Genomic DNA, 24,306 nt, shown 5'->3' on the forward strand with positions numbered 1-24,306 from the left:
AAGCAGACAGTACAAAATGTTGCTAGCAATTGGTTTTCGCTACAGTCTACTAAATAATTGAACGGAAAGCGAAAAACTTAAGCCATGGCTAATAAAGCACAAGATGTGGCAGCCACAACGTCGTCAAGTGGCTTTAAATGAATTGCGATGCAGTTCGGCTGCTGCTGCAAGGACATGCCGCTGAGCAACTGCTGCTGCTGCCGCCTAATGTTGTTTGCAGCTGGTGGGTGTGACAGCAACAACAAACAAACTGATGCAACATTTGTTTACTTCTGATGGCAACTTCAGCAGGGTAGCCAATCAGTTGACTTGACTCTAACTTTTCCTGCCTCGTCTCTCTCTCTCTCTTCCTCTCGCTCAGACGCAAATGCAGACGAGCTACATTTTTCACTTTTCTCTTGTTTTCTGTTTTTTCTTGTGTCATTTTGGCATTTCATTTTGATAAATTGCGCGCCAAGTTTTAAAGCGTCCTTCTCACTCTGCCACGCCCTTGTCGAGTGGGCGTAGCACATTTAATGATGCAGCCCCACCACTTCCCTCTTACCCCGCCGCCTTGCCACAGCTGTGTTGCACAATGACCTCAATTCTGTTGCAGTTTTGGCTTTTAGCCCAAAACTAGATTTTCAGTCATGAGTTCATGTGTATTTTATAGCTGTTTATGCAAAATGATAATCAGTTTAGCTTAATTAACGCCTTGTTTATGGCTTCACAATTATTTCTCATACGAATTTTTGCGCAATTATCGTGCTACTTTTTTGGTTTTTTTATTATGCAATTTTCGAGCCCTTTTTTGTTGGAAAGGCCACGTCAATCGCAGGCAAACACCTCGATTCAAATTGAAATTGCATCGAATGCGCATAAATTATGTAGATGAAGCAATTAGTAGGATGTGTGCACAGTTTTTGGGCACCAATTGGGGCCCATACATCCATTTAACATTGTCACCTGACAGCTACCGTTGCAAAAACATTGCCAAATTTACATACAATTTCGATGGTCATTTGCGAAATTCACAAATTAATTGCCACAGACAGAGAGAGAGAGTGAGGTGAGGGACATATTAGAATAATTTAAGTGGAATTTTTGCTGTGCCTAATGAGGCAATAACCGGATCGACCGCATTCCGATAGTTAATCGATAGATAATCCAGCAAGTGCTGCGCTGTGGTTCTGCCAATGTGAAATGCATATTAAACAATAAAATGTGCACACAAGAATCCTAAGTGGCTTTATATTGCAATTCAATTTACGCATTTTTTACCCAATAAATAAAATATATTAGGGCGGGAGCAAATCCGGCTGAAAACAATTTTACTAAATTTTATTCAAAACTATTTTGTATATAAATATATATAATATAATATGTGTATATGACATTTTTATGTTTATACTGTATGGTAATATATAATAGTAGGCAACAATCAAAGAGTAATCAATGGAAATGGAAATCGTTATAGATATCTAAATTAATTTCACTTCGTGATTAGCTCATCAATTTTTCAGTATGTGATTTTTAAAGTGTCGCATATTCTTGAGGATGAATGAAGTGGGTGCTGCGATAGATAAAATAATATATTTATAATATAATATAATAATAATAAATTACAATTACGGTGAAAAGTTCATAGACTAGCTCACAGATGTCACTACTGCTATTAAATCCATTTGATTTGTAGTTAACTCTAGCCTTCAAAAGACCTTCAGGCTATTAGTTTGCGAGATAGATCATTTTGTGTGAAGCAACTTTTGTTAGCTGTGTCACAAATCATTTAAAACTATGGCAAAATTGTAATGAATTGGACTTGCTATTGGAGTTGCTACCGCATCTTGTTCCCACATCTCATTTTCCAACTCTTATTGTCTTATATATTTGCAATATATTTTAAAGAAAATTAATATATAATATATATATCTTCAACTATTTTTTATCTCCACATCAATATCTAAACAGTCTTTAAAAAATCCATTAGTAGTAATTCTGTTACCTTCAGTTCGTATTTAGCTCATTCATTCCCATAATCAGAATATAAATATATAAGAGTATATTCAAATATCTGATGGCATTCGGGTTCGGTGGTTGCAAACAGAAAAGAAAAGAAAATATTTAAGCCGCTTGCTGCGCGGCGGACATCTTAAAAACGTAATTTCCTGAATAAGCAAATTAAATCCAACATTAGCATCGAGCCATGCCCTGAGTATGCCAACAAATATAAACATAAATACATGCCCACGTAGCGCTGCCAGCAGCTTCAGGTGGTGCTGACAATGCGACTCGTTTGCTGTTGAAACACAAATAAGAAAAAAGAAGAAGAGAAATCATAAGTAGCATACAAAATTTGGCTTGGGGTATGCAAATGGCTTTGCAAAGGCGCGAATAATACAATTTCAATGGCATTCAGAAGACAATTTTCATAATTGAAGCAAACACATTCAGCGGGCCGTACTCGCAATTTGCATAACAACTACAACAACAGCAGCAGCTGAATCGTGCCATTTAAATATATATTTATATATATTTATCACTAATATATATATATATAGTATAGCGCCTTGGTGATTTATGATGCCGTTGACTGGTCAACAAGAAAACTTTTGCCTTTCACCTGCCACGTGGCACTCGAAGTTCGTTTGGCGTTTTATTTTTTGGCAAAACTTTGCAGACGTCTATCGAACGGCTTAGGGGCTATGGCAGCGCTGTACGATTCCGGCTAACTGCAGCTCATTGGGCCCTTTATAGCCGCTTAGTCGTAATTTTTATTATTTGGTCCACTCGAAAAAAGAATCAACAATTAAAAGCGCAGACTGCGCCCGCGGGGCATGCTGCTGCTCTGAACAAATTGAGGTCAGGCAAAGGGCTACACATAACGCTCGGCAGCAACTGGGCCACGAGCGTGGGTCGGGCGGGTGTGGCCAACCCAAACAACAGTTAAAAGAAAATTGGCTGCTGTTGCTACAGGCGACCGCAAATGAAGTCGACGAAGCAGACGCAAAGGCAGAGGCCGAAGCAGCAGCAGCAGAGCGAGCGGGACAGTGGCTTGGATGCTGGGTTAAAGTGGAACTCTGGATGGGAATCTGGCACTTGGCCGTGGCGTTTGGCCAGGCGCTTGTTTTCGCATTGGCCCATAAAAGCAACACAAAATTGTGCTAATTAGCCCTAAAAGCATGTCTAACTGTAAGTGTAAGTGTGTGTGTGACTTTGCGCCGCTTACTCCCTCCTTGCCCTTCTCTAGATTTGTGTGCGTTTAAAAATTAATATGCACATTATGGCTGTTCATTGTTTTTATAACCCAATTATTATAGCAACAGCAGCAGTAGCAGCAGCAGCAGCAGCAGCAGCAGCAGCAGCAGCAGCAGCAGCAGCAGCTGGTGGCGCTGCACCGTTTGCTAGCTTTGTGCCTACTGCACAAATAGTTAGATTATGCGACTGTCAAGTGGAATATCACGCATACGTCGCGTTGCACGCACATAAACGTATGAGTAATTAGCCCATTAAAGCCAAACAATATATGCACTTAGCTTGTTGTTATTGCCATTATTATTGCACATATTTGTTATTATTTATTATTATTATTATTATTATGCTTTATTAGCTTTGCTTGTTGTTGCTTTGTGGCGGTTACCACGCACCGCAAAAATTAAACGCAAACATTTGTTAACAACTTCTGATGTGTGAGGGTTGGCAGACGACTGCACACACTGCCAAGCGGAAGCGACAAACCCACACGGCTCACACTTAAATCAAACAACCCACAGCCGTAGGGCAGGTGCGTCAGGCACGCCAAGCCAGTCGATCTCACCTGTCAATAGCTAACCACAAATTTTTAAGATTGACAGCAGATTGACAAAGCGTGGAAGTCCTAATAAAGTAGTTCGCTACAAAATTAAGTTCAAGCTGTTATTTTATAAAGAATTTATGTACGAGAATACTTTTGGTGTTGCCTAGCCGACGAGTGGAATATTTAGCAACTTTAAGGAGAAAACCAATTTATGTGAATTTCATGTGAGCCCAAAGCTTAACTTGTCGAAAGTTTAGCTGTATAGCTCTGCGTTGGTCGTCAATCAGTCAGTGAATCAAATGTACTTAAAACACATCTATATGCTAAGCTGCGTATGTTTGGCATTATTATCAAAACGGCATTAGAAGGCTGGCGTCATGTGGGGCACATAAAGTGCGCAGCGATAAAATAGCGACGAAATGTTCAGATTAAGCGGCCAAAAGGCGAGTCATCCTGCTGTTGCCACAACAAATGTCAGCGAAAGCGAATTTAAATTTAAGCGACACAGCGCTAATGTGAAGCGTTGCCAGGAGGCAGATAACGAGAGAGAGGGAGAGTTAGGGGGTGGGAGGGCGGCCTGGCAGGCAGGTGTATAGATATGAAAACCCCAAAGCGCGCTGCTCGCACCGGATGTGCGTGTTTTTTGGCTGCATGCCTAATGCCACAAAGTCATTTGACGGCTTTCGCAAGAAACGAAACCAAAAATACAAAAACCAAAAGAGGCAAGAACAAGCCAAAGCCAGAGGAAAGCACAAAACGAAAACGAAAATGAAAGAAAAATAAAGGCAAGACACGGCTCGCATCATTTATAATGCGTACGACGCGGCGTATGCGTAACATGCCTTTCCACTACCGGCAAACAGTTGTCGCTGTCGCTCTACCTAAAATGTTATTGTTGTTGCTGATATTTGAGTGTTTGCTGCGTGCGTTGTTATCATTAGCGTTACATCGCTTAACGCCTTTTGCCCGGGCTGTCAGCCGAAACGAGTTGGCCAACTTTTGGCTAAAGTATGTGACCTTTTAAACGTGGCCAAATTATGCGTAACTTAAGTTGTACTCCTATTCGACTTGCCAAACAGACAATCAACATAATTGCAAGTCCAATTATGTTGCCCTACCTGGGTGTCCAGAATAAAGAATCTGTCGCAATCGTAAAACTTTTATATTGTTTCTGAATTGTAAATGTATTTAGTTTTGAAGAAATATATATTTATTTTTAATTACATTTTTTATAAAATTGTCTAAAAAACTTTTCACACTCTTCTTCTTCGCATCAAGCTGTGAATGAACTGCATTTCCCTATTATATTTTAGCCCAATTAGATTCTTATTTTACAGCTTAAAGACAGTTCATCTTAGTTGTGGGCATATTTTATTTTAGTACGCATTCATATTCAATATTCAAATAGACATGTTTTTAGTAAACATTATTAAAATTGTGTTGTTATATTATATTATTATGTCATAATAGTTATTTGGTGAGTGCATTTGTAGTTCGACTTGGGCTGTTAGCGCAATCAATGCTAGCTTTGCGGCTGTTTATTTTTTGTTCGCTCTTAAATAGACACATTGCCAGTGCTGCGAAGGACAGCAAGTGTGTTGGCTATAATCAACGTCTGGGAATCTGCCACGCCCTGTTACTTTTGCTCTGATTATCTAACGCCTTGCAGCGATGATATATTAATTGGGTTTTTATTTATGATGTCGACACCTACGAGCAGCATGTGGACTCTGTGTTTGTTGATATTTTGCTGCTTTTCTCTGTGTTTCACTCTTTCTATTGGGCAAATTGTCGCTGTCGCATCCGATTTTCTTTTTATTTTGTTAGCTAATAATTGATTTTTGACCACACACACACGCACACACAGACGCACACAGGTTAAGTGTCAATAGTGAACAGTTCAACAAACTGCTGACGTCTGCGAGCCAAGCTTCGAGAGCAGCTAAAACAATGACCCACAAGGACCCAATGAACTGAGCTGTAAATGTTGTTTGCCATGCATGTGACAAGTGTGTGGGTGTGTGTGTGTGGGGGTATGATTGTTGTGTGTGTGCGTTGTAGTGCAGCTTAGGGACTCGCTCTGTGGCTATGACAATTTATTAGTAGCTGTAATGAGCAGAGTTTATTGAGGTCCCGTGTGTTTATGATTTAAATTTACATGCAGGCAACCAGCTCCCCCAGCCACACACACATATGCACACACAATTGTTGTCCATGGGGCAACGCAAACACTTGTCATCATTAAAATAACTGCAGTTGCAACAGATGTTGTTGCCGCTGCTGTTGCTGCTGCCGTTGCTAAACAATAAATAAAGGCAATTTGCAGCTGCAATTATTATGAAAGCTGATAACAACAGTTAGCCAACTACCTACACACACACACACCCACACACACAGACAGAGAGAGTCAGCTATTTTGAGTGCTTCCATAACGTTGTGCATGAATTTGGCCAGGCTTATAGTAAACTGTTTGCCTATTTCAACCCACAGACTTCGGTTGCCCACTTTTAGCCCACAAAATCTACAACTAAATACTAAATTAAATCTGAAATTTGAGTAGTGCTTGATATGAGTGCAAAATGTTGATTAAGTATAATGTCAGTTGCATTTTGCTAAACATTCATATATCAAATTATTAAAATCAAGCGGGAAGGCTCCAGAGCGACGCACGTAATAAAGAGCCTGATTATGATTTAATACTTTACTTATTTCATTAGAAATGTGTTAGAGTGTTAACGCTGTAGAAGTAGTTTAAATAGTACTAAACGCGCTGAGACAGTTCAGACCTAGAGGTCAAAGGCGATTGAAGCTATTAAAATACAACTAAAATTGAAATGAGTGTGAAAAGTCTTGGACTTATATATGCAAAAATATATTTTTTTATGATGTCTGAGTGTTGTCTCTTTATTGATCTAAATTCACAAAATTTATTAGACTCGCTGTGGAGCAAAACCAGCTTCAAAGACAATATCAAAATAATTTCAATTCGCATCTCTGTTTAACTAAGTACTGTTAGAATATGTAAGTAACTCTGTGAAGCATTTTGATTGCCATAAGGTGCATATTTTACCTGCTATACACCAATACCTGCCTAACACTCACTAATGTAGCTTGAGCCTTGGAGTGGGTGGCTCATGCATGAAATGGAAGACATTGTTAAAGGCAAGTGAAGCTCTTTGAATGAGATTGAGCGCAGAAGTGCTTAATTCAGAGTGTCAAACTATATACAGAGCGGCTTAAATTTAACAGATTGAACGCATATGGTAATACGTTATGGCCCAAATCAATTTGCATAAACAATGGGTGCAATATTCATGGTTCTATACCGACGTCAATAAATGTTCTCAGCGCGAGCTGGCAAATCGCTTAAATTAAACTGAAATATGGTAGCACTCACATTAAGACAATATGCTAACAGACAGCTATCACGCCCACACACACAGACACACATACACACACACATTGATGAAATTAGACTAATGAAAACAAATGCATATCGAAATTAATCCCATAATGTCGCTTTATTTATAGACAAGCGTCGCAAGCAGCCGTAACAAATGAGCCAAGTCATTATCGCTGCCAAATGGTGGGCGTTGCTCTGTGTGGGCGTGGCTCAAGAACCACTTCATTAGATGTGAAGCAATAAAGTAGCTAGAAATGCAAAATCATTGTGAGACGAAGTCAAAATCGAAGCGAGAGCACAAAAGTGTTGTCATTTGTTGCACGCAAGCACACACACACACGCACACGCACACACACACACGTAGACACATGCAAGAGCATGATGTCATGTATAAAAGGAAAGCAGCCCGAGCTACAGCTGTTCCTCATAAGCAAATCATCATGATGCGTTTTAATTAGTAAACCGAGCGTTTAATAGTTAATTTTATAGAGTAGAGAGGGAACGAGAGATGCGATGGAGTCTGTGCTAAGCACAGAACAATTTGCATTAGCAGACATTCAAGTTTTGCCAGCTTGTAATTAAAATAATAAACACGCACAAAATGCATTAGAAAATTTAGCTGAGATCTGCGTAAAGAGAAACTCTGGCAGTCTGGCGACTGCAATGGTTGGGGCAAAAATGGAGGCTGTTGTGCCTGCTGAGTGGCTGTGGCAATTGTCACAGCAGCACACACAAATGGGCACACACACACACACATACAGTGAAGCAAGCCCACGTTACGGCTGCCAGCGTATGCGGCTGAAATGCTAGACAATGGCACACGTTGCGTATACGCAACGCTGGATAATTGTTTGCACAGTCAAAGCAATTGTGTGTGTGTGTGTGTGGGTGAGCTTGTGTGTGTGCTTGTGGGCCAAACGTGTGCTATTTGTGTTGGCTGTTTCACTTAGTGCGTTACTGACTTCGGGCCTCAGGTGCGCCTCACTGCGGCTGGTCCATAGCGCGGAGAAACGGGTTGAACACAAGGAGTTTGCCGAGCTACGACAATTGTTGTGGCAAGCACCACACACATACACACATACACACACTTGACCTGCAAAGCATTCACAATTGGTCACAATGGCCGGCTAACTGGGCCAAGAGTTGCTAATGACGAAATCAAGCCGAAGATTGACCATGACTATGCTACACGTTGCACGTGTTGCAACAGCGGACTGTGCAACAAATCAGCTGAGCAAATTAGTTGACAGGCAATATCAACAGCAAACAGGATACGCAATAATTGTGCGCTTGTTGAGCTCGGATTAACGCCAATGTACTTGTGCCTCACGATTATCCCTGGCTCAACTCGAACCAAGTGAAAACAAATTTTGTTGGCCACAATCAACATTTAAACGTTTGCAACTACTTAGCCGCATTTTGATGGGCAGCAGCACCATGAGACACACTTGCGTTTCCGCCACACTCACACACACACACACACACACACAGAAGCTGTTGGCTAAACACTGCAACAACAAGATGCAGAAAAATTACAAATGACAACAATGGCCGCTAGATGGAGCTGTGGCACGGGCAGGAGCCGGGACTGGGTGCTGCGGCTCTGAGGTTGACTGAGTGCTTGCCCGACTGCATTACAGCTCTAGACGTCAACTGTGTCAACTTGTTGTTGCTGTTGCTGCTGCTGCTGCCTCTGCTGTTGTTGTGTCGTTGAGTGCGTCTGTCGGCGCTTGAGTGTATCAAACACAACGCTACATCAGCTGCATACTTTTAGCTGCTACTGTCTCACTGGCTGTGTGTGCTAGTGTGTGTGTGAGCGCGTGTGAGTGTGTGTGTGTGTGTGCACTTAAGTGTCACTGTGTCAGTGAGCGGCTGACCCACTTTATGATAAGCACGACGTCACCAACACCAGCGACAACCAACAACGAACAACACCAGCCAAGAGGGTGAAGCACAACTAGTGCACTGTGGGCTAAGTACACAAATTTTAAATCAAAATGTGTGTATAAATCACTTAATATTCAATATGAATTCAACATAGTTGCATAGAAGAAGTAAGAGCTGATTCCATATGCATTTAATGAACTTTTTACATTTTCTTCATACTTAAAACTTTGCAATTGATAAATTCAATTAAATTCATGACAGCTATTTGGTTTAGTACTTTCGCTTATTGTACAGCAAAATGAGCAATCAGGCCCACAGTGCGCCGCTTGGCAGCTGCACACTCGCTCGCATTTATCATAGCTCACGAAAGCGTTGCATACTTTTTGGCTGATGACAGCGCAACAATGAGTGACATTTAAATAACGCTGAAATATTCGCGGCCTGTTCTGGCTAAAAAAAAACGAAATAAATACGATTTTTTGTTGTTTCGTTTGAGCACTCTTCGCATAAAAATATTGTTTTGTTATTTTATTTTCGGGGCAAAATACAAAAAACCAATGAGGCCTTAGCCAAACAAGCAGCAAGCGGAACAATTTTACTTTTTGGTTGTGTCAATTTGTTAGCGCTAATTTAACGTTGATTATATGTGGCTGTAGTACACACAGACACACACGCACACATGTATAGAGTGTGTGTGCTTAGATAACTTTGGCAGCTTCAATTTTGGCTTCGTTTTGTTAGCGATTTGAACGTTGACAATTAAATGAAAGTAAGATAAATTGACGCGTTTGTTTACAGTTCAACTTGTCTTCTCCGTTCGAATTCCAGCCAAATTGCCAGTGGGCGTGGCGGCCAATCTGCGCTTATAGTGCGACGGCCACTCTCGCCCGCCCTGCGTGCAGCCGCATTGTATCGCTTAATTTATTAGACGCTTCGTTTCTTTAGCCGCAAGTATTTTTGTAAAGATAAATTCCCAAATGTCATGTCATTTGTTGTTGTCGGCCCGAAGGCCTCAAGGCTGTGCGCGGGGCCCTGGCTATGGGCGTGATAACAGCGACAAGGTCTGACTATTTAGCCATGTTAATATCCCGTTAGACGCTCCAACGAGAGCTCACTGCAAACGGCATTGCCACAGGCCTAGCAAATATCAAAAATAATCGTTTCGCCCATCGAAGATTTATGTGGAATGGAAATTTAAATACACTCAACTTCGCATTACATGATTAAATTTCAAATGTTTTCAAAACGACTTAAACATCACTTGCTACATATTGATTTTATATTGATTTTAGTTGCAAGTCTGTAAAAAGCATAAACAAAATACGTGCAACAAATTTTATTGGGCATAAATTTTTAACTCTTTCGTATGTGACCGAAGCTCAAAAATTTATTTCAATTTATTATTCAAGCATAAAATGTTAAAATGATAGAATTTTATAGCGCTCATGAGTGAATGCTTTAATGCGTAAAATATTTCTAACATAAAAAATATCATTTAAAAATTTATAAAAATTTTATTACAATTTGGAAAAAATTAAATTAAAAAAAATAAATAAAATATAAAACTGTGAAATTCATATGTCAATCGCTGCTGCTTGACTCTCTTTTAAAGTAATTAGTATACGGTCACACTTAAGTGTGGCCAGAGTTACAGAAATGCAAACAAATTGCAGCCGCGCGACACCTGGTGGCAACGCCTGTTGCAGCAAATGAGAAAAATTAACAATAAAATGGGAGCACTCTCTACAATGTAAACACACAACAGTGTGTGTGGGAAGGTGGTTGGGTGGTTGGGTGGTTGGGTTTGTGTGCGTGTATGTGTATGTGTGTGGGCGTGGGAATCAAGGGTGCAGCTGTCAGACGAAAGAGCATAAGAAGATAGCAACTATTGCAGCAATGTCTGGCATTTGTGTTGTAATTAAAGCGCCGCTGGTGGTGCTGCAACACATTGAGTGGTTCAGGTGGATGAGTTGGACTCGAGTCCAAGGGCTGTGCCGCTTCCAAATGTAAATTTGATTATCCCAGCTGCAAATATTTGTGTGAGCCCTGTCCGATGCGTGAGTGGTTGGGTGGTGCGGGTGGTTGGCGTTGCCTGGCGCTGACTGTGTGGCTGCTCGTCTGTTGACATATTTATCTAGACGTTTTTGTTGTTCACATTGCTGTCGCCTGTCGCATTTCTTGCCACTCATACCTCACCCGCCCAACTCCGCTCCGATGTCAGCTTGACTTTTGTTTAGCCAGGCAATGATTAATTAAAACATGAACAATTTTATTGTTGTTCGCCTGCGCTGTTGTGAGTCCAGCATAGGGCTTATTTATATTTTACTACGACACTTTTTCAACAAATTACACAAACAAAGCAGCCTTCAACGCCCAACTAAAGAGCGTCCCCAAAACACACTTCTTGTCTATAGACATTAGCCCAAATGAAAGCAAAGACGCCCAACCACCCAACCGCCATGTGCCCCACTTTGTGGGTCGCTGTTGCGTGGCTAAAAGTTGCGGGCGCTGGATTTGGACTCATTAAGCAGCTTCAGCTGCTGGTGTCAAAATTGCTTTGTACGAGCGACCACTGAGAGAAAATTTGGTTCAGCCACCAAGAATTGTTCGAGCTAAACTTGATTTTATTCCAATACAATATCCCCTGCAGTTTCTCCAAGTGTGCCTGTGTGCTGAGGTGTGCGTGTGTGCGTGTGTGTGCGCAAACATGACGCCTAATGAGAAAGAAACTTACTCTACTATTTGCGTTTGCTTTGGAGGCGGCGTTGAGTCCTTGTTTGCCAGGCAATGCGGGGCCAACAGACTGGCAAACAGATTGGCTCCGACCGGGGCCCGTAATGTGGGCAACTATATGTTTACCGTTAGCTTTCAGCCATAAGGCAATCGTTAAATTCAAATGCAAATTAACTCATTGTGCAATTTATGCTTTAATCAATAAAAAAAAAACAAACCAGAAAATTATGGAAAATCAAATTTCAGATTACAATTTTAATTAGTTTTCAAGCTTTTTTTGGTTCACGCTTTTTTGAATCATTCCCATTATCCACATTGATTTGATAATTTAATTAAAATCATTAACAGCATGATCCAAGTTCTATAACAAAAGTCTGCACGTGCTGGCAGCAATATCATTCTTCTCCTCCTCTAAGGAGTGTGCAAATTATGCAAGCTCTAAGATCATGGCATGCTCCAGCATTGAGCAGTAAGAAGCATTTGCCTGAGGCAACCAGCAGCCGCGTAATGGCTGCGGGGAGGCGACTTGTGTAGCTGCGGGTCACGGGACGTGGCAAGCTGTTAGCAAAAGCATCGCTAATTACTTGCTCATTATGCTGGCTATTTAGCTTTAATTACGCCAAGCGCCATCCATGACAAGGGCGACAACGAGACACTCTCTGACACACACACAAACACACACACGCACACACTCGAACCGATATTCAACGGTAAAAACTCGCTAAAATGCTACCTAACAAAGTAGCAACAACATTTGGAGCCTTTCACTTTTCACCAGTAACCCCGCCCACCTTTGTCCCCGACAAGCCCTTAAATGTGCAACGTTTTCTATTCAAGTGCCGCAGTGACAGTGGGGCCAGGTAAACAGGGGCAGCAACAGCGGCAGGTGTGCACGTGTAGCAATGTGATGCTGCGCCAATTTGCAGCCTTTCAAAGCGGATACACAGTGGGTCAGTGTGTGTGTGTGTGCGAGTGTGTATCCATGTGGTTTAGAGGCAAATATGCTAGGGGTCTGCGCATAATGGCTGCAAAAAGTATGTGTATCAAAGGCTGAAATGAAAATAAACGATGCCAACTCAAAAGGCTTATATCAATTAAAGAGCTTAAATTGAATCATTTAGAGAATAAAGGGAAATATGTGAGATGGACATAAATTCAAACATCATGAATTGCAGCTTTCATATTCAAATAAATTATATACACTGTTCAAAATGCGCTGATATTGTAACATAAAGGAATATGTGACTTGAGCTGTCTTGCGGCACATTCTTTTGGTAGTCAGTGTTTGGCTCTGCTACAATTTCATTCATTTTTTAAAATATGCAAAGGAAATTGTGTAACAGTGTAGTGTGTATCCGTCCGTGTGCAGGTAAATACATACACGTATGGGGTTTGCACACCTGGATAAAATATTAGATATACTTTTATGCCAGTTATCCATATTATATTATACGCTTGTTTTAAGCCGCATTTGTGTAATGAGTTGGAAGCACTTAGTGCTGTCCGTCAAACAATTACCAACCCTTACCCAATTCTACCCGCAGCTCATTGTGGACGGGGCTGAAGTTGAGCAGAATTGAAAAACGCATTCGCTACACCACCTACGCACGCACACACAGGCACCCACGCCCGCTGAGCTATGCTTAAATTGTGAGCTGACAGGTCCGTCAGTTTGCCTTCAAAAAGATGTCAGCATTATTGACTGATCCCTGATGGCTCGAATCGATTCAGTGCTCGTTTCAGTTTGCTTGCCAAAAGACATTTTCATAAGCAAAACACTTGAGGTTGAACGCTCACCTGCACGTCGTGGCTCAGTCATGGCCCACACATCATGTGCGCCATGCCACATGCCACATGCCACTTGTCAGCATTCATCTGTACTTATAAGAGGTAGAGCTAGTCTCGAAACTCTACATGCAACTGAAGGTATCCATGGAAACTTGGCGAAGGCTACTTTAATTGGTATAAGGCTTATTATGACCATGTTCCGAAGAGCCTCAATCTCTCACTCCTGTCTGAGTGCATATGCAATAAGAATGTAAGAATTGTGATCAATTGTTATAGATATTTGGGAAAATGCAAATTACAGGGTATCTCGACGGCCTGTACACACGCAGGCCCATGCACATATTTACTTGTGTGTTTATTATAATTTCATTATTCGTAGCGCTCGAGCATAAAAAAAGGGATATCTTGTCGTCATGTGAACAGGGCGCGGGCTGGGCTGCTGCGGCCCTTGTCAGCAGCTGCTGTGGCTGTCCCTGGGACTGTGGGTCGCTGCTTAAGCATTTATTTATGTTGGTCTGCCCAGCCACCACCACGGCCAGAAGAAATGACAGACTGTCTTTTCACTCAGCCAGCCAGCCAGCCAGCTCAGACAGTCAATCAGACAGAGGGACGGACTGGCAGACACGCACGCATCCTTTTCGAGACAGCTGTCCTTGGCACGTGGCTCAAGTGAGCGCAAATAAAATCATGCGAAAAAAAATAAAATAAAAATGAAAATGTACGGAAAATAATAAAATGGCCTAGCCAATGTCTGCGAGTAGCGAGAAGCTTCAGTTTTAATTGAATAATTGTTCAACCACTTGGATGCGAAATGCGTAAGAATGGCGGTCGAAGCCAGGAGCAGGAGCAGCAGCAGGCCAAAGTGAAATGTGGTTAATGCAATTGGCTCAACAGCCAGCGGAAAATGATGAAATGCATTTCAATGCCCAATGCCGTAATGGAGGCGCCACACAGTGTTGTAATGCTGAATAAAGGCGAGCGAGCAATACGAAAGAAATCACTTGGAAGTTAAAAGGAATTAAAGCCAACAACGGCGGCGTGGCTGTTTGCATTTGAAGGCGGCTAATGCGGTGCTGTTGCCAGGGCTTTAAAAGCGCTTCACGTTGACGCAAAAATTGCTTGGCAATGATTTGTAAATGGCCGCTTACCAAATTGCATGCAACTTGTTGGGCTCCTTTATCGAAATGCAGTCGAAAGGGCAACTAAAATGAACTGCAGCAGCAGCAAATCGAGCTGGGCGGACGTTGAATGCATGACGGGGCAAGCAGTGCGCCTTTGCAAGGCGATTGGCAGCCAGTTGCTGGCAGCCAAAGGGCAGCGCAGCACAAGGATTAAAAGCCAAATGGCTCTCTGTCGAACAAAAGTTTCATGCTGCCCAGCATACAGCATACAGCATCCAGCAGCCAGCAGCCAGCATCCTGGCCAGTCAATGTCAATTTCGTGGCATTTTTGGCTGCCGAGCATCGCATATCCCAGTGAATTTCGCGCTATATGCTGCATGCAGGCAGCTGGATCATAAAGTTTTGCACATGTTCCGAATGGATGCAGCTCTAATAAAGCAGCTTAAAGTCGAGAGAGCCCCATGACTGAAAGTACATAAGAGTGCGCGAGTCAGAAAAACTCCATTTGAATGAGGCGGATTAACGAGTCAAAAGACGAGATTTCACAGAGCTTTCAGCTCTGCTCTCTCAGTTAGAGCGATTGTCATGAAAGATATACTAGAGCTAGCAGCTCTCCAATAAGTTGGTGTTTCAGTTATGGCAATTGCCGTCGCACATATCTCTTCCATTACTCACTCAAGTCGATCTCAAATCTTACTTGTAGCTCTAAGTCTACACAGTCTCTATTGTATATTTTGCAGCTTAGCGTATGTGTATCATACACCATCAGCAATACTTATAGACCCTAAGGCTCTAGGACACCACAAATGAGAAATGATATTCTATTGCTGATGTTTAGCCTGCAATAATAAACTAATATGCACCTGGCCTAGGGTAGCAGCAGCAGCAGCAGCTAATTCTCAATGCTCAAGAGCTGAGTTCAAAGGCCGAAGAACACCAGTTGAACCACTGTCGCTTTGGGCACGCATCGTCGCTGGCGCTGACCCGCAACTAACTGCAGCAGCCACGCCCAGAGGCGCCTCTGTTTGCCCCAGCTGCTGACACGCTCTTAATGGGCAGCACTTGCAATTGGATTCTCTGGAGGGCCATTGCTGGGGCTTAGCCGTGCAGCGCCGAGCAGCTCCATTTGCTTTGGTTATGCTTGGCTAGCAAGTGCTTCTTCTTGTTGTTGCTGCTGTTGTTGTTGTTGTTGTTGTTTCTGGCCATTGAGTTGGTCAGAAGCGTTGGCCAATCGGACACGTCTAAATGCACTAATAATAGTAATGATTTGAACTCGAACACGACGCAATGGACGCAACGGTGCATGAATTCAATTTTAATACAGCTAACAACAAGTGCAGACATAGAGAGGCAGACAGACGCACGGAGGGTTGGACGGATGGACAGACAGACAGATGGACGTTTAGATTGCCATGACAGCAGACGCCACAGGAGGCATTGGCTGTTGGGTGAGCAAAATTATTTTACGTTGATTAGAATCAACATAAATAAAATTAATTGTTGCCGCTTCGTCTGTCTTGTTCGCTTTTTCAGGGGTTGCATTCAATTTGATTATTAGCATTTGCCCAACCAAAACCCACTCGACTGTGGCACAGGCCACAGTGCAACCGGCTGTTGTAGTGCCCCCAGAGGGTTGCTTCAGTTCAATCACTTGTAGCTGGCTAATTTTTAAGTCTTGCGTTGAGACAGCAGTGATACCTAGCGATACGAAAGTAGCAAAGCACAATCCACCCAAATAAGTGAAATATGAGTGGTTTGAAGAGATGAGAGAAATAAAGTTCATGTGAGTGAAAGAGGCCTGAAAAATATTATATTTCCATTTATTCTCAGATTCATAAGTAAACTTATAGCTGAAGCTAGAAAAACTCGAATGAATTTCACTAAAAAAAAACATTTTTGATCATTGTTTAGAAATAAGTTGTCATAAGAAATAAGTTAAAAATAGTTATATTTTTCATTAATCGCACGACACGCGCTCATCTCTAGTTAGGTCAGGCGGGTCCTGAGTCCCTTGGGTACTCGAGCAGTCAGCCAAATAAGTACTCGTAATTATAATTTATTTACGCAGCTCTCGTCTGCTTGGCTGCATAATTTTGGGCTGGTTTTTTAATTGGCCAGCGGCTGGGGCAACTTTGTATCTATCGATGTGATTGCCCATTCAATATGTCCAGTGTATACACACACACACACACACGCATATACATTTGCAACATTTTGCACTCGCGCATAAATTGTGCACAATTGTTTCCTGAGTCACGGCTGACATTATGCGAAGCAAGCGCTGGCTGTGGTGTGAGTGATGTGGGTGGCCTGGCTGGCTGGTGGCCCAGGCTCATGCGAACCAGCAGCCGTCGCGATTTCGCATCGAAAAATGATCAGGAAATTAAACACCCCACACTCCTGGCACGAAGATGCGCGCCCCCTCATCTGCATGTGGCTGGCATAATAAGTATGCAAAATCTTTCTCGCTGCCAGCTGCAGTGGTCCCATTCGACTGTGGTGCAACGTGGTGCCGAAAGCCATAAATTACACAAAAGTGACCACCAACAACCAGGGACAGTTGCTGGCAGGCAGACAGCATTAGTTGCCAGCAATGCCACCTAGAGTGGGTGGTGGGTGGTGTGCTGGCTGTAGGGTGCAACTGGTCAGCTTATAATATGCAAAATATACCGTTACTGCGCCAAGCAGCATCCCTCATTGCTGTCTGCGGCACAGTTGTCGCCGCACAGCAGCCAAGTAATTAAACGCGTTGCCCAGCCGCCCTCGAACCCCCGCCCACAAAAAACCTGCCAATTCTTATGGCCAGCATAACGCACGCACACAAACACGCACTCGCGCAGTTCAACTCAATGTGTATTGTTATGTTTATGAAATTCCACTTGAGTAGTCTATGCCAAATAGATTTGCTTAATGCCGGGTGCATGTAAATCAGACTCTACAAATTTCATACTTTTCAGCGAGCCGACAAGTGACAAGTGAGAACAATTTTCCCTCAAATATTTTTATGAAATATTTTTGTCATGTTGCTTTAAGCTTTAACTGGTTAGGCTTGTGAGCCAGCATTAATATATACTTATATTAATATATTATTATTAATATTTTAAGCCACAAGAAATACCGCGCTAAAACTCTCTGATATTTTGTATAAAACCAACTGAGGAGACTAGACTCCTCAATAGTCTGGCTAGGCGTTCAGGTACTTCTGCTCAAAGAAAATTTGGTGACTTCACTACCTTCATACTAAGCAAGTGTAGACTCTTTACCTGGACAGGTTACTCTCTATAAACCTAAAACCTTGCTCTGTGTGCTCTTACACAACCCAACTGCATTAAAGCTACGTGCAATACGCAGGCTCTGCCTTCAGCTCAAAATTAGTGTAGCATACTTTAGTTGATTGTTAATCAGTTTGGAAATTCACGCTAATTGCATTGTACCTGGAATAAAGAATGCAATGCGATTGTCCAACTATTGGACATCTGGCATACAGCCTCGCTCTTTGATCAATTTGTGCTGTCTACTTGTCAGCGATTCGCTCTAAAGCCCGAAACGTGGCCCGTTGCCATTGAAATTACATGGGTATACAATTTAAAGCGAGGGCTACGAGGCCTGTGGCATATATGGAGTGCCTTTGTGACGCTGCAATGAGATCAACGAAATTTTTGGCCATAATGTCGTCTGTTCGGAAACGACAGCAGTTGCTGCAGTGCAACCACTAAGCCACTGCCACGAGGGGCAGCCATAGACGAGCTTTAGAAATGTTCATCGCAAATTGCATGGAAGCTGATTGCGCAAGAGATGATGTTGTTGCTGCTGCAACTAGTTGCATTGCTGTCGGCAATAGTTTTTCTGCATGATTTTTCAATTCATTGGCATTGGTCAGAATATTCTCGTCGTGCAAGTGCTTGGGCATTGCACGAACCGGACATTTGCGTCAGCCTAATGCTTATTAGGTACACTCGAACGCTTACAAATGTATGCAGCACGGGCTGTGTGGCAGGAGCTTGCAGCAGGCAGCAGGCAGCAGGCAGCAGACTCCTTTCTCGACCATAATCGATTTGTTGTTTTTATAATTTTAATTGAAGCTTGGCTTTGCCCAGCAAATCCAACCAAAGCTGGCAGCCTGCATTGCATTTTGGCAATTTCCTAAACAAATATTGCACAAAGGATCAAATCGTAAGGATGCCCACACACACAGGTGCACACAGGTCCACACAGGCGTCGCTTTGCGGTCGGCTCTCGTCCAACATGTTATGTAATTAAAATGCCTGCAAGACATTTTAACATTTTCGGCAATTTGAGCTTAAAACACTTTTCCTTTTGACCCACTCTCTTAACGCTCGTTTCTCATTTCTCTTGCAGACGTCACGAATCTGGACTACGTCAAGGTAAATGCGGAGGCTGGCAAGAACGTGACCATACCGTGTCCGGGCGTCACCGAGCACTCCTTGGTGGACACACTGGTCTGGAAGACAGCGTCGACGACAATCGCACAGTTTGCCAATCGCATTCCGTTGCTCCATAGCCCTAGGGTAAGTAGAAGCCATCAAACAAACTGTGATAAGCGCAGGTGAAGCCAGTTCTATGATTGATCCAGTTTTCTACTTTGGATTTCTTTTGACATCCAACTGAAATTTATTATTATAACGAATTTATTTCGTTTTGGCCATTTTGGTAATGAAAAGCAATTCTTGTGTTGCGAATTCCATTAATCTTGTATCAACTGGCCAGCAGTGGAAATCTCTGGAGTGCAGTTATAACTCAAATTGCAATCCGAGTTGGCTTCATATTAGAATTCATTACCCACTTGCCATATTTCGGCACTTGACGGCCCGAGTTCGGGCCACTTGAGTTTGGCCATTAAATATTTTTGGTTGGCAGACAAAAGGAAGCAAAAAATAGTGAGGGCAGAAGAAGCAGAAGAAGGTGGCTGTTAAAATAATTGATAGCCAGTTAGTTGCAAGGCGGCTGTTTGAACTTTGCCAGCGACGGCGACAAAAGCGAACAAAAAGAAAGTGCAGCAAAAGTCAGGAGAACTAAGTGGCCATCAGTGGGCGTTCGAGCTGGCTGCAGACAGTGGGGCCAATATATTTTTAATGTTTGATAGTTGTACTAAAATAAAAACGACAAGGCGCAAAAATGGTTTAAGTGGCTGCCAAGCAGCTCCAAGCAGCTATGCCAACTCCAACAGCAGCTGCTGCTACTGCTGCCGCCTTAAACGCACTCCGGGGGCCCCACCGAGGCGGGGCAAACAAAATGAAGAATGAACAAGTTTCAGCTGCAGCCCGAACAAGGCTCTGGGACTAGGCAGGACTCAGCGCCCACGCCCCCGACCCCCGCCCCATCGCCATCCCCCTCTATCAGCTATCGTGTTAAATGGCAAACTGGGACACTTGAGCTGCAGCCAAGCCAAAGTTGGCGCCGCGCTAAGCAGAGTTTACCTGGCTTGCAGCCGCGCTCTCGCTCATATTTCTTAGCCAATTTAGCCTTTGCCATTGCTCAATGTGCGACGGCTGCGCGCCTGCACAGTGGGCCCAGGGACAGCGTAAAATTGTGCAAATTATTCAAAAAGCTTTGCTTCACATAAATTTATCTCAATAATTATAAATGAAATAAATCTCTAAAAGCAAATTTCATACTTTTTTCGATGTAAATTCTCAGTTTTTGGCAATTGCTCCACTGTGCATTGTGTGCTTTATGCTTGGCTATTATGTGTATTAAAAGTTTTTCAGTCCTTCGTAGTAGCTGCTTCATTTTATTACAACTGACACACACTCTACACACACACACACACACTCTCTCTATATCTCTCTCTCCCTCCCTCTCTCTGTTAAGCAGCTATTAACTTTTGTTTTATGGTTGTGGCTAAAAAGGAAATAAGAAAGAAAATGATTCATGTTACTGTCGCTGGCTGGTCTTTGCCAGTTCTTAGCTGCAGCTCAACTTTGTCAGATTTTAGACTGTGCGATGCGCTCTGACTGATCCGATGCTCAGCAGCTATCTGGACACATGATAGGCGCCGTCAGGCGCACACAGCTTAAGTGCAAATTTGTTGCATGTAATTAAAATTTTGCTGCAATTTGCTGCTCGACTGCAGATTGAACTGTAAATTGAAATTGCATTGTGGAAAAATGTTTAGGGTGAAATTGTTTTTGTGGCCAGCAGCACATAGTTTATTGCTTAATAATCAAATCCCATCGATCAACAATTTTATGCCACAAGACTGTAGCTAAAGCCCAGACGCACGGACGAATGTGCTTACAATTTTGTGGCAAAACACACAAACAAACAAACAGACACACACACACACTGACACACGTCTGCCTTGCCCACAGATAGGTGAACAAGGCAGGTGCACAAAGCTTTTTAGCAAAAACCTGCAATTTTCTTTATAACAAAAACCAATTCCCCCAAGAAGAGCCCAGGCCCAAACAATGAAATGCCAGAGATTTCAAGCAGTTTTTAGCTCAAAATCCTTAATAGGTTTTCAAGAAATTATACCGTACATATATGAGAAGGGCTGTCTGTCCATATATCTATCTCTCTGTCTGTCTGCCTGTTCAGGCTCGGCTCGTTCGTCAGGCTGCAAGCGTATTAAATGTTTTGCATTTATAAATGCTTTTCTACGTGCAGTCGAGCTCAAATGAAACTTTAAAGTAATTTGCGTGCATTGCCCCCCAAAACTCAATTTGCCAGGGCTCAATTATGGGCACAGCAACAACAGCAACAGCAGCAACAACAGCAACAACAACAGCTACAACATCATGTGCATTGAAAAGTTATCGTCTACGACTACAAATTGTCGCCAGAGTCAAATGTTGTCCCAATGTTTGGGGCTATTTTAAGTGCTGTCCAGTCGATAGCTGGACTGCAGCTAGACTGAGTGAGTGAGAGAGGCAGGCGTGGTCAGGCAACAAACTTGCTTTTGCTAACTTATTTGTCTTTTGTATTAAAAAGTTTGTGTGAAGCCTAAAGTAGAAACTCGTGTCGTCCACATTGTTGTGGGCCACTGTCAACGTCTCCATGTCCGTTTTGCAGTTTTGTTTTCATTTCGAGCCCAGCCCCAGTCTGACCCTCTTGCTCTACTTAAACTGCACTTGCTTTGCACACGATTCTGACAAATTTGTTTGTTATGCCAACTGATGACAAATCCAACATAGCTCAGGTGCCCACTTATAGTACGTATACTTCTGAAAGGCACTGTCTGCTCGATTTCGAATGAAATAATTAACCCCAATTTAATCTTCTTTTAACTCATTTTTTGTTCTTGTTCATTTTCAGATACAACTTTTATCGGATAATTTCGGCTTGCAATTCGCCCCGGCCCTGGCCAGTGATACAACGGAGTACATCTGCCTAGTCAACGATCGGCATATACCAGAGGCCATTGTTGATCTGCTAGTGCAGGGTAAGTTGCAGACAAGAATTTGTATATATATGTATATATATATTTGTAGATTAAGCTAACGAGTTAGTGGCCCAGTTGCAACAGTTAGCAGTGTTAGCTGCTTCAGAGTTGTCTGCTTTGACTCTGTTGCTCATGCTTCCAAGTGTCGTTGCCTTCAGCTTTACTGAGCAAATTTTTTGATTGCTAGTTTTAGTTTTTTATGAAGAGAGACACAGTAGAGACCACTAGGTCTTACTGCAGCACTTGCTGCTAAATTTTTTATTTATTATTATACACTCAGCCACAAGGCGAGTATCGCAAGCTCAGGGCTTCCAGGCACATAGCAAAAGAATAAGCTGAAATATATTATATAAAATATTATTATATACCTTAAATTTATAATATATGCAGCTGCCTCCCCTACTAAGTAAGTCAGCAGAAATTCAAATTCCAAATATCTAGATTTGATTTAGATTTTTAATTCATAAAAACTGCGAAGACAAACGAAATAATTTTTAGATTTTAAAGTTAATTTCAAACAACTCTCAATTACGACGCAAATTTGTAGAAAACATAGAACAGAATTTATCTTTGGATAACTTTATTTGCTGCGCATAAATTCATGCACTAAATACTTGGCAGCTTTTATCTCTATTGAGCTGGTTTAGCAACTAGTAAACTGATTGCTGCAGGTTTGGGCAGTCAACATCTTCAGCATATTACATTTCATGCATTTATTTTTTTGCTTATGCTTTTCATGATTTTCTTCTTTTCATTTGGCTTGGCATTCGCCATTTAATGAAAGCCTTAACAACATTAATGATTTATCCGGTTTCCTTTCATTTTGGTGATTTCATTTGCAGTTATGTGTCCGTGTGTGCCCGTGTGTGTGTGCCTGTGTACACAATTTCGATTTTCTCACCACAACTCGCACACACACACACACACACACGTTCGCTTTCTTGTCATGATTTCCATTTGCATTTCACTGATAGCTGCCAGTTTTTCTGCTCTTCTCATGTGATTTTCTTTCTCTCTCTCTCGTCCCACAGATGTGCCCGATCCACCGGAGCGTCCTTTGTTAATAAGTTTCACATCACGCTCCGTGAACTTATCCTGGGCGCACTCCCAGCATCCACGGAATGCGCCAGTGACGCATTTCATTATTGAAACTCGGTAAGTACAGCAAACGTAGCTAGAGGTTGAGTACATTAAGTCCGGGCAGCTGCTTGTCTATCTGCCTTTGCCTTTGCCTTTGGCTCTGCCGTTTCCTCTCGTACTCCTTGTTGCTCTGTCTCCGTATTTATCGAAGCTTTAACACATCGGAATTAGAGCACTTCAATGTCGAAGCTGGGTTTGTCTAGCTAGATAATATATATACTATAATTATCTTTAACATCAACATTCTCGCCTTACAAATCCCAGCGCCACGCCCCCGGAAACATGTTCAGTGGCCAGGCAATGGATGGCTGCTCCTCCTTTGTCCTTGTTCTTCCAATGAGAACGCATGCAATCAATTAAAATCATGCGTTTATTGCTTTCCGCTCGCCTCTCTTTGATAAATTCCCAATGCAATATCTGCAGCTGCCACGCCCCCTTCACCTCGGTCCACTTACCGCTGGGCGTCCTTTAATTAATATGTAAAGCATTGGCTGTGATATGCGCGCATACACGCAGCGATACGCACTTCACTTGTGCTCCATTTAAATAGAAAAGAAAACACGCACACACACACGCACGCACACACACTCGCGCACACACACACCACGTATACTCACGCTTGAGAAGGCGTTCTTGCAACGGCTATTTTCCGAATAACTTGAACTCAATGCGCGGCATGAACATAAAAAAGAAGAAGAAACGATTGCCGCGAGTGCAATACAAAGGCCAGCAAAACGAGTGTGCGGAAAAACTACTGAAAAGCGAAACTTTTTCAATAAATTCCCATCATCAACAGCAGCAGCAGCAGAGGCAGTGGCAGAGCGTGGGAGTGCCGCTGGGTGGGCGTGGCAGGGCAGGGGCACAAGACACTGGGGCCGGCAATCGATGACAGGCAGCTGAAAAGCAAGCAGAGCCTGTGGTGCATTTATGCAAAATAAGAAATAACCACACACACACACACACAGACATACACACAGCCAGACACTAGAGCTCACGCGAGCGAGCATACATATATGTAGCATACTTTTTTGGGCATGCACAAAATGAAGCTGAC

The 24,306-nt window shown here is 42.5% G+C and overlaps 2 protein-coding genes across 5 annotated transcripts in view; one reads left to right on the top strand and one right to left on the bottom strand.

Annotated features, from left to right (window-relative positions):
* The window catches only part of LOC111592695, a 138,580-nt gene that overhangs the window by 19,752 nt on the left and 94,522 nt on the right, over positions 1-24,306 (bottom strand). The gene's annotated exons all lie outside the window — the stretch shown is intronic.
* The window catches only part of LOC111592693 (tyrosine-protein phosphatase 99A), a 129,120-nt gene that overhangs the window by 15,850 nt on the left and 88,964 nt on the right, over positions 1-24,306 (top strand). For all 3 annotated transcript variants that reach the window (XM_030224891.1, XM_030224890.1, XM_030224892.1), the window contains exons 2-4: positions 19,067-19,236; positions 21,986-22,112; positions 23,144-23,267. In XM_030224891.1, coding sequence (XP_030080751.1) covers positions 19,067-19,236; positions 21,986-22,112; positions 23,144-23,267 — 421 coding nt within the window. The remainder of the gene's footprint in view (positions 1-19,066; positions 19,237-21,985; positions 22,113-23,143; positions 23,268-24,306) is intronic.

The sequence above is a fragment of the Drosophila hydei genome, unplaced genomic scaffold (genome assembly GCF_003285905.1).
Source record: "Drosophila hydei strain 15085-1641.00,03,60 unplaced genomic scaffold, DhydRS2 tig00008119-arrow-pilon, whole genome shotgun sequence".
NCBI classification, from domain to species: Eukaryota; Metazoa; Arthropoda; class Insecta; order Diptera; family Drosophilidae; genus Drosophila; species Drosophila hydei.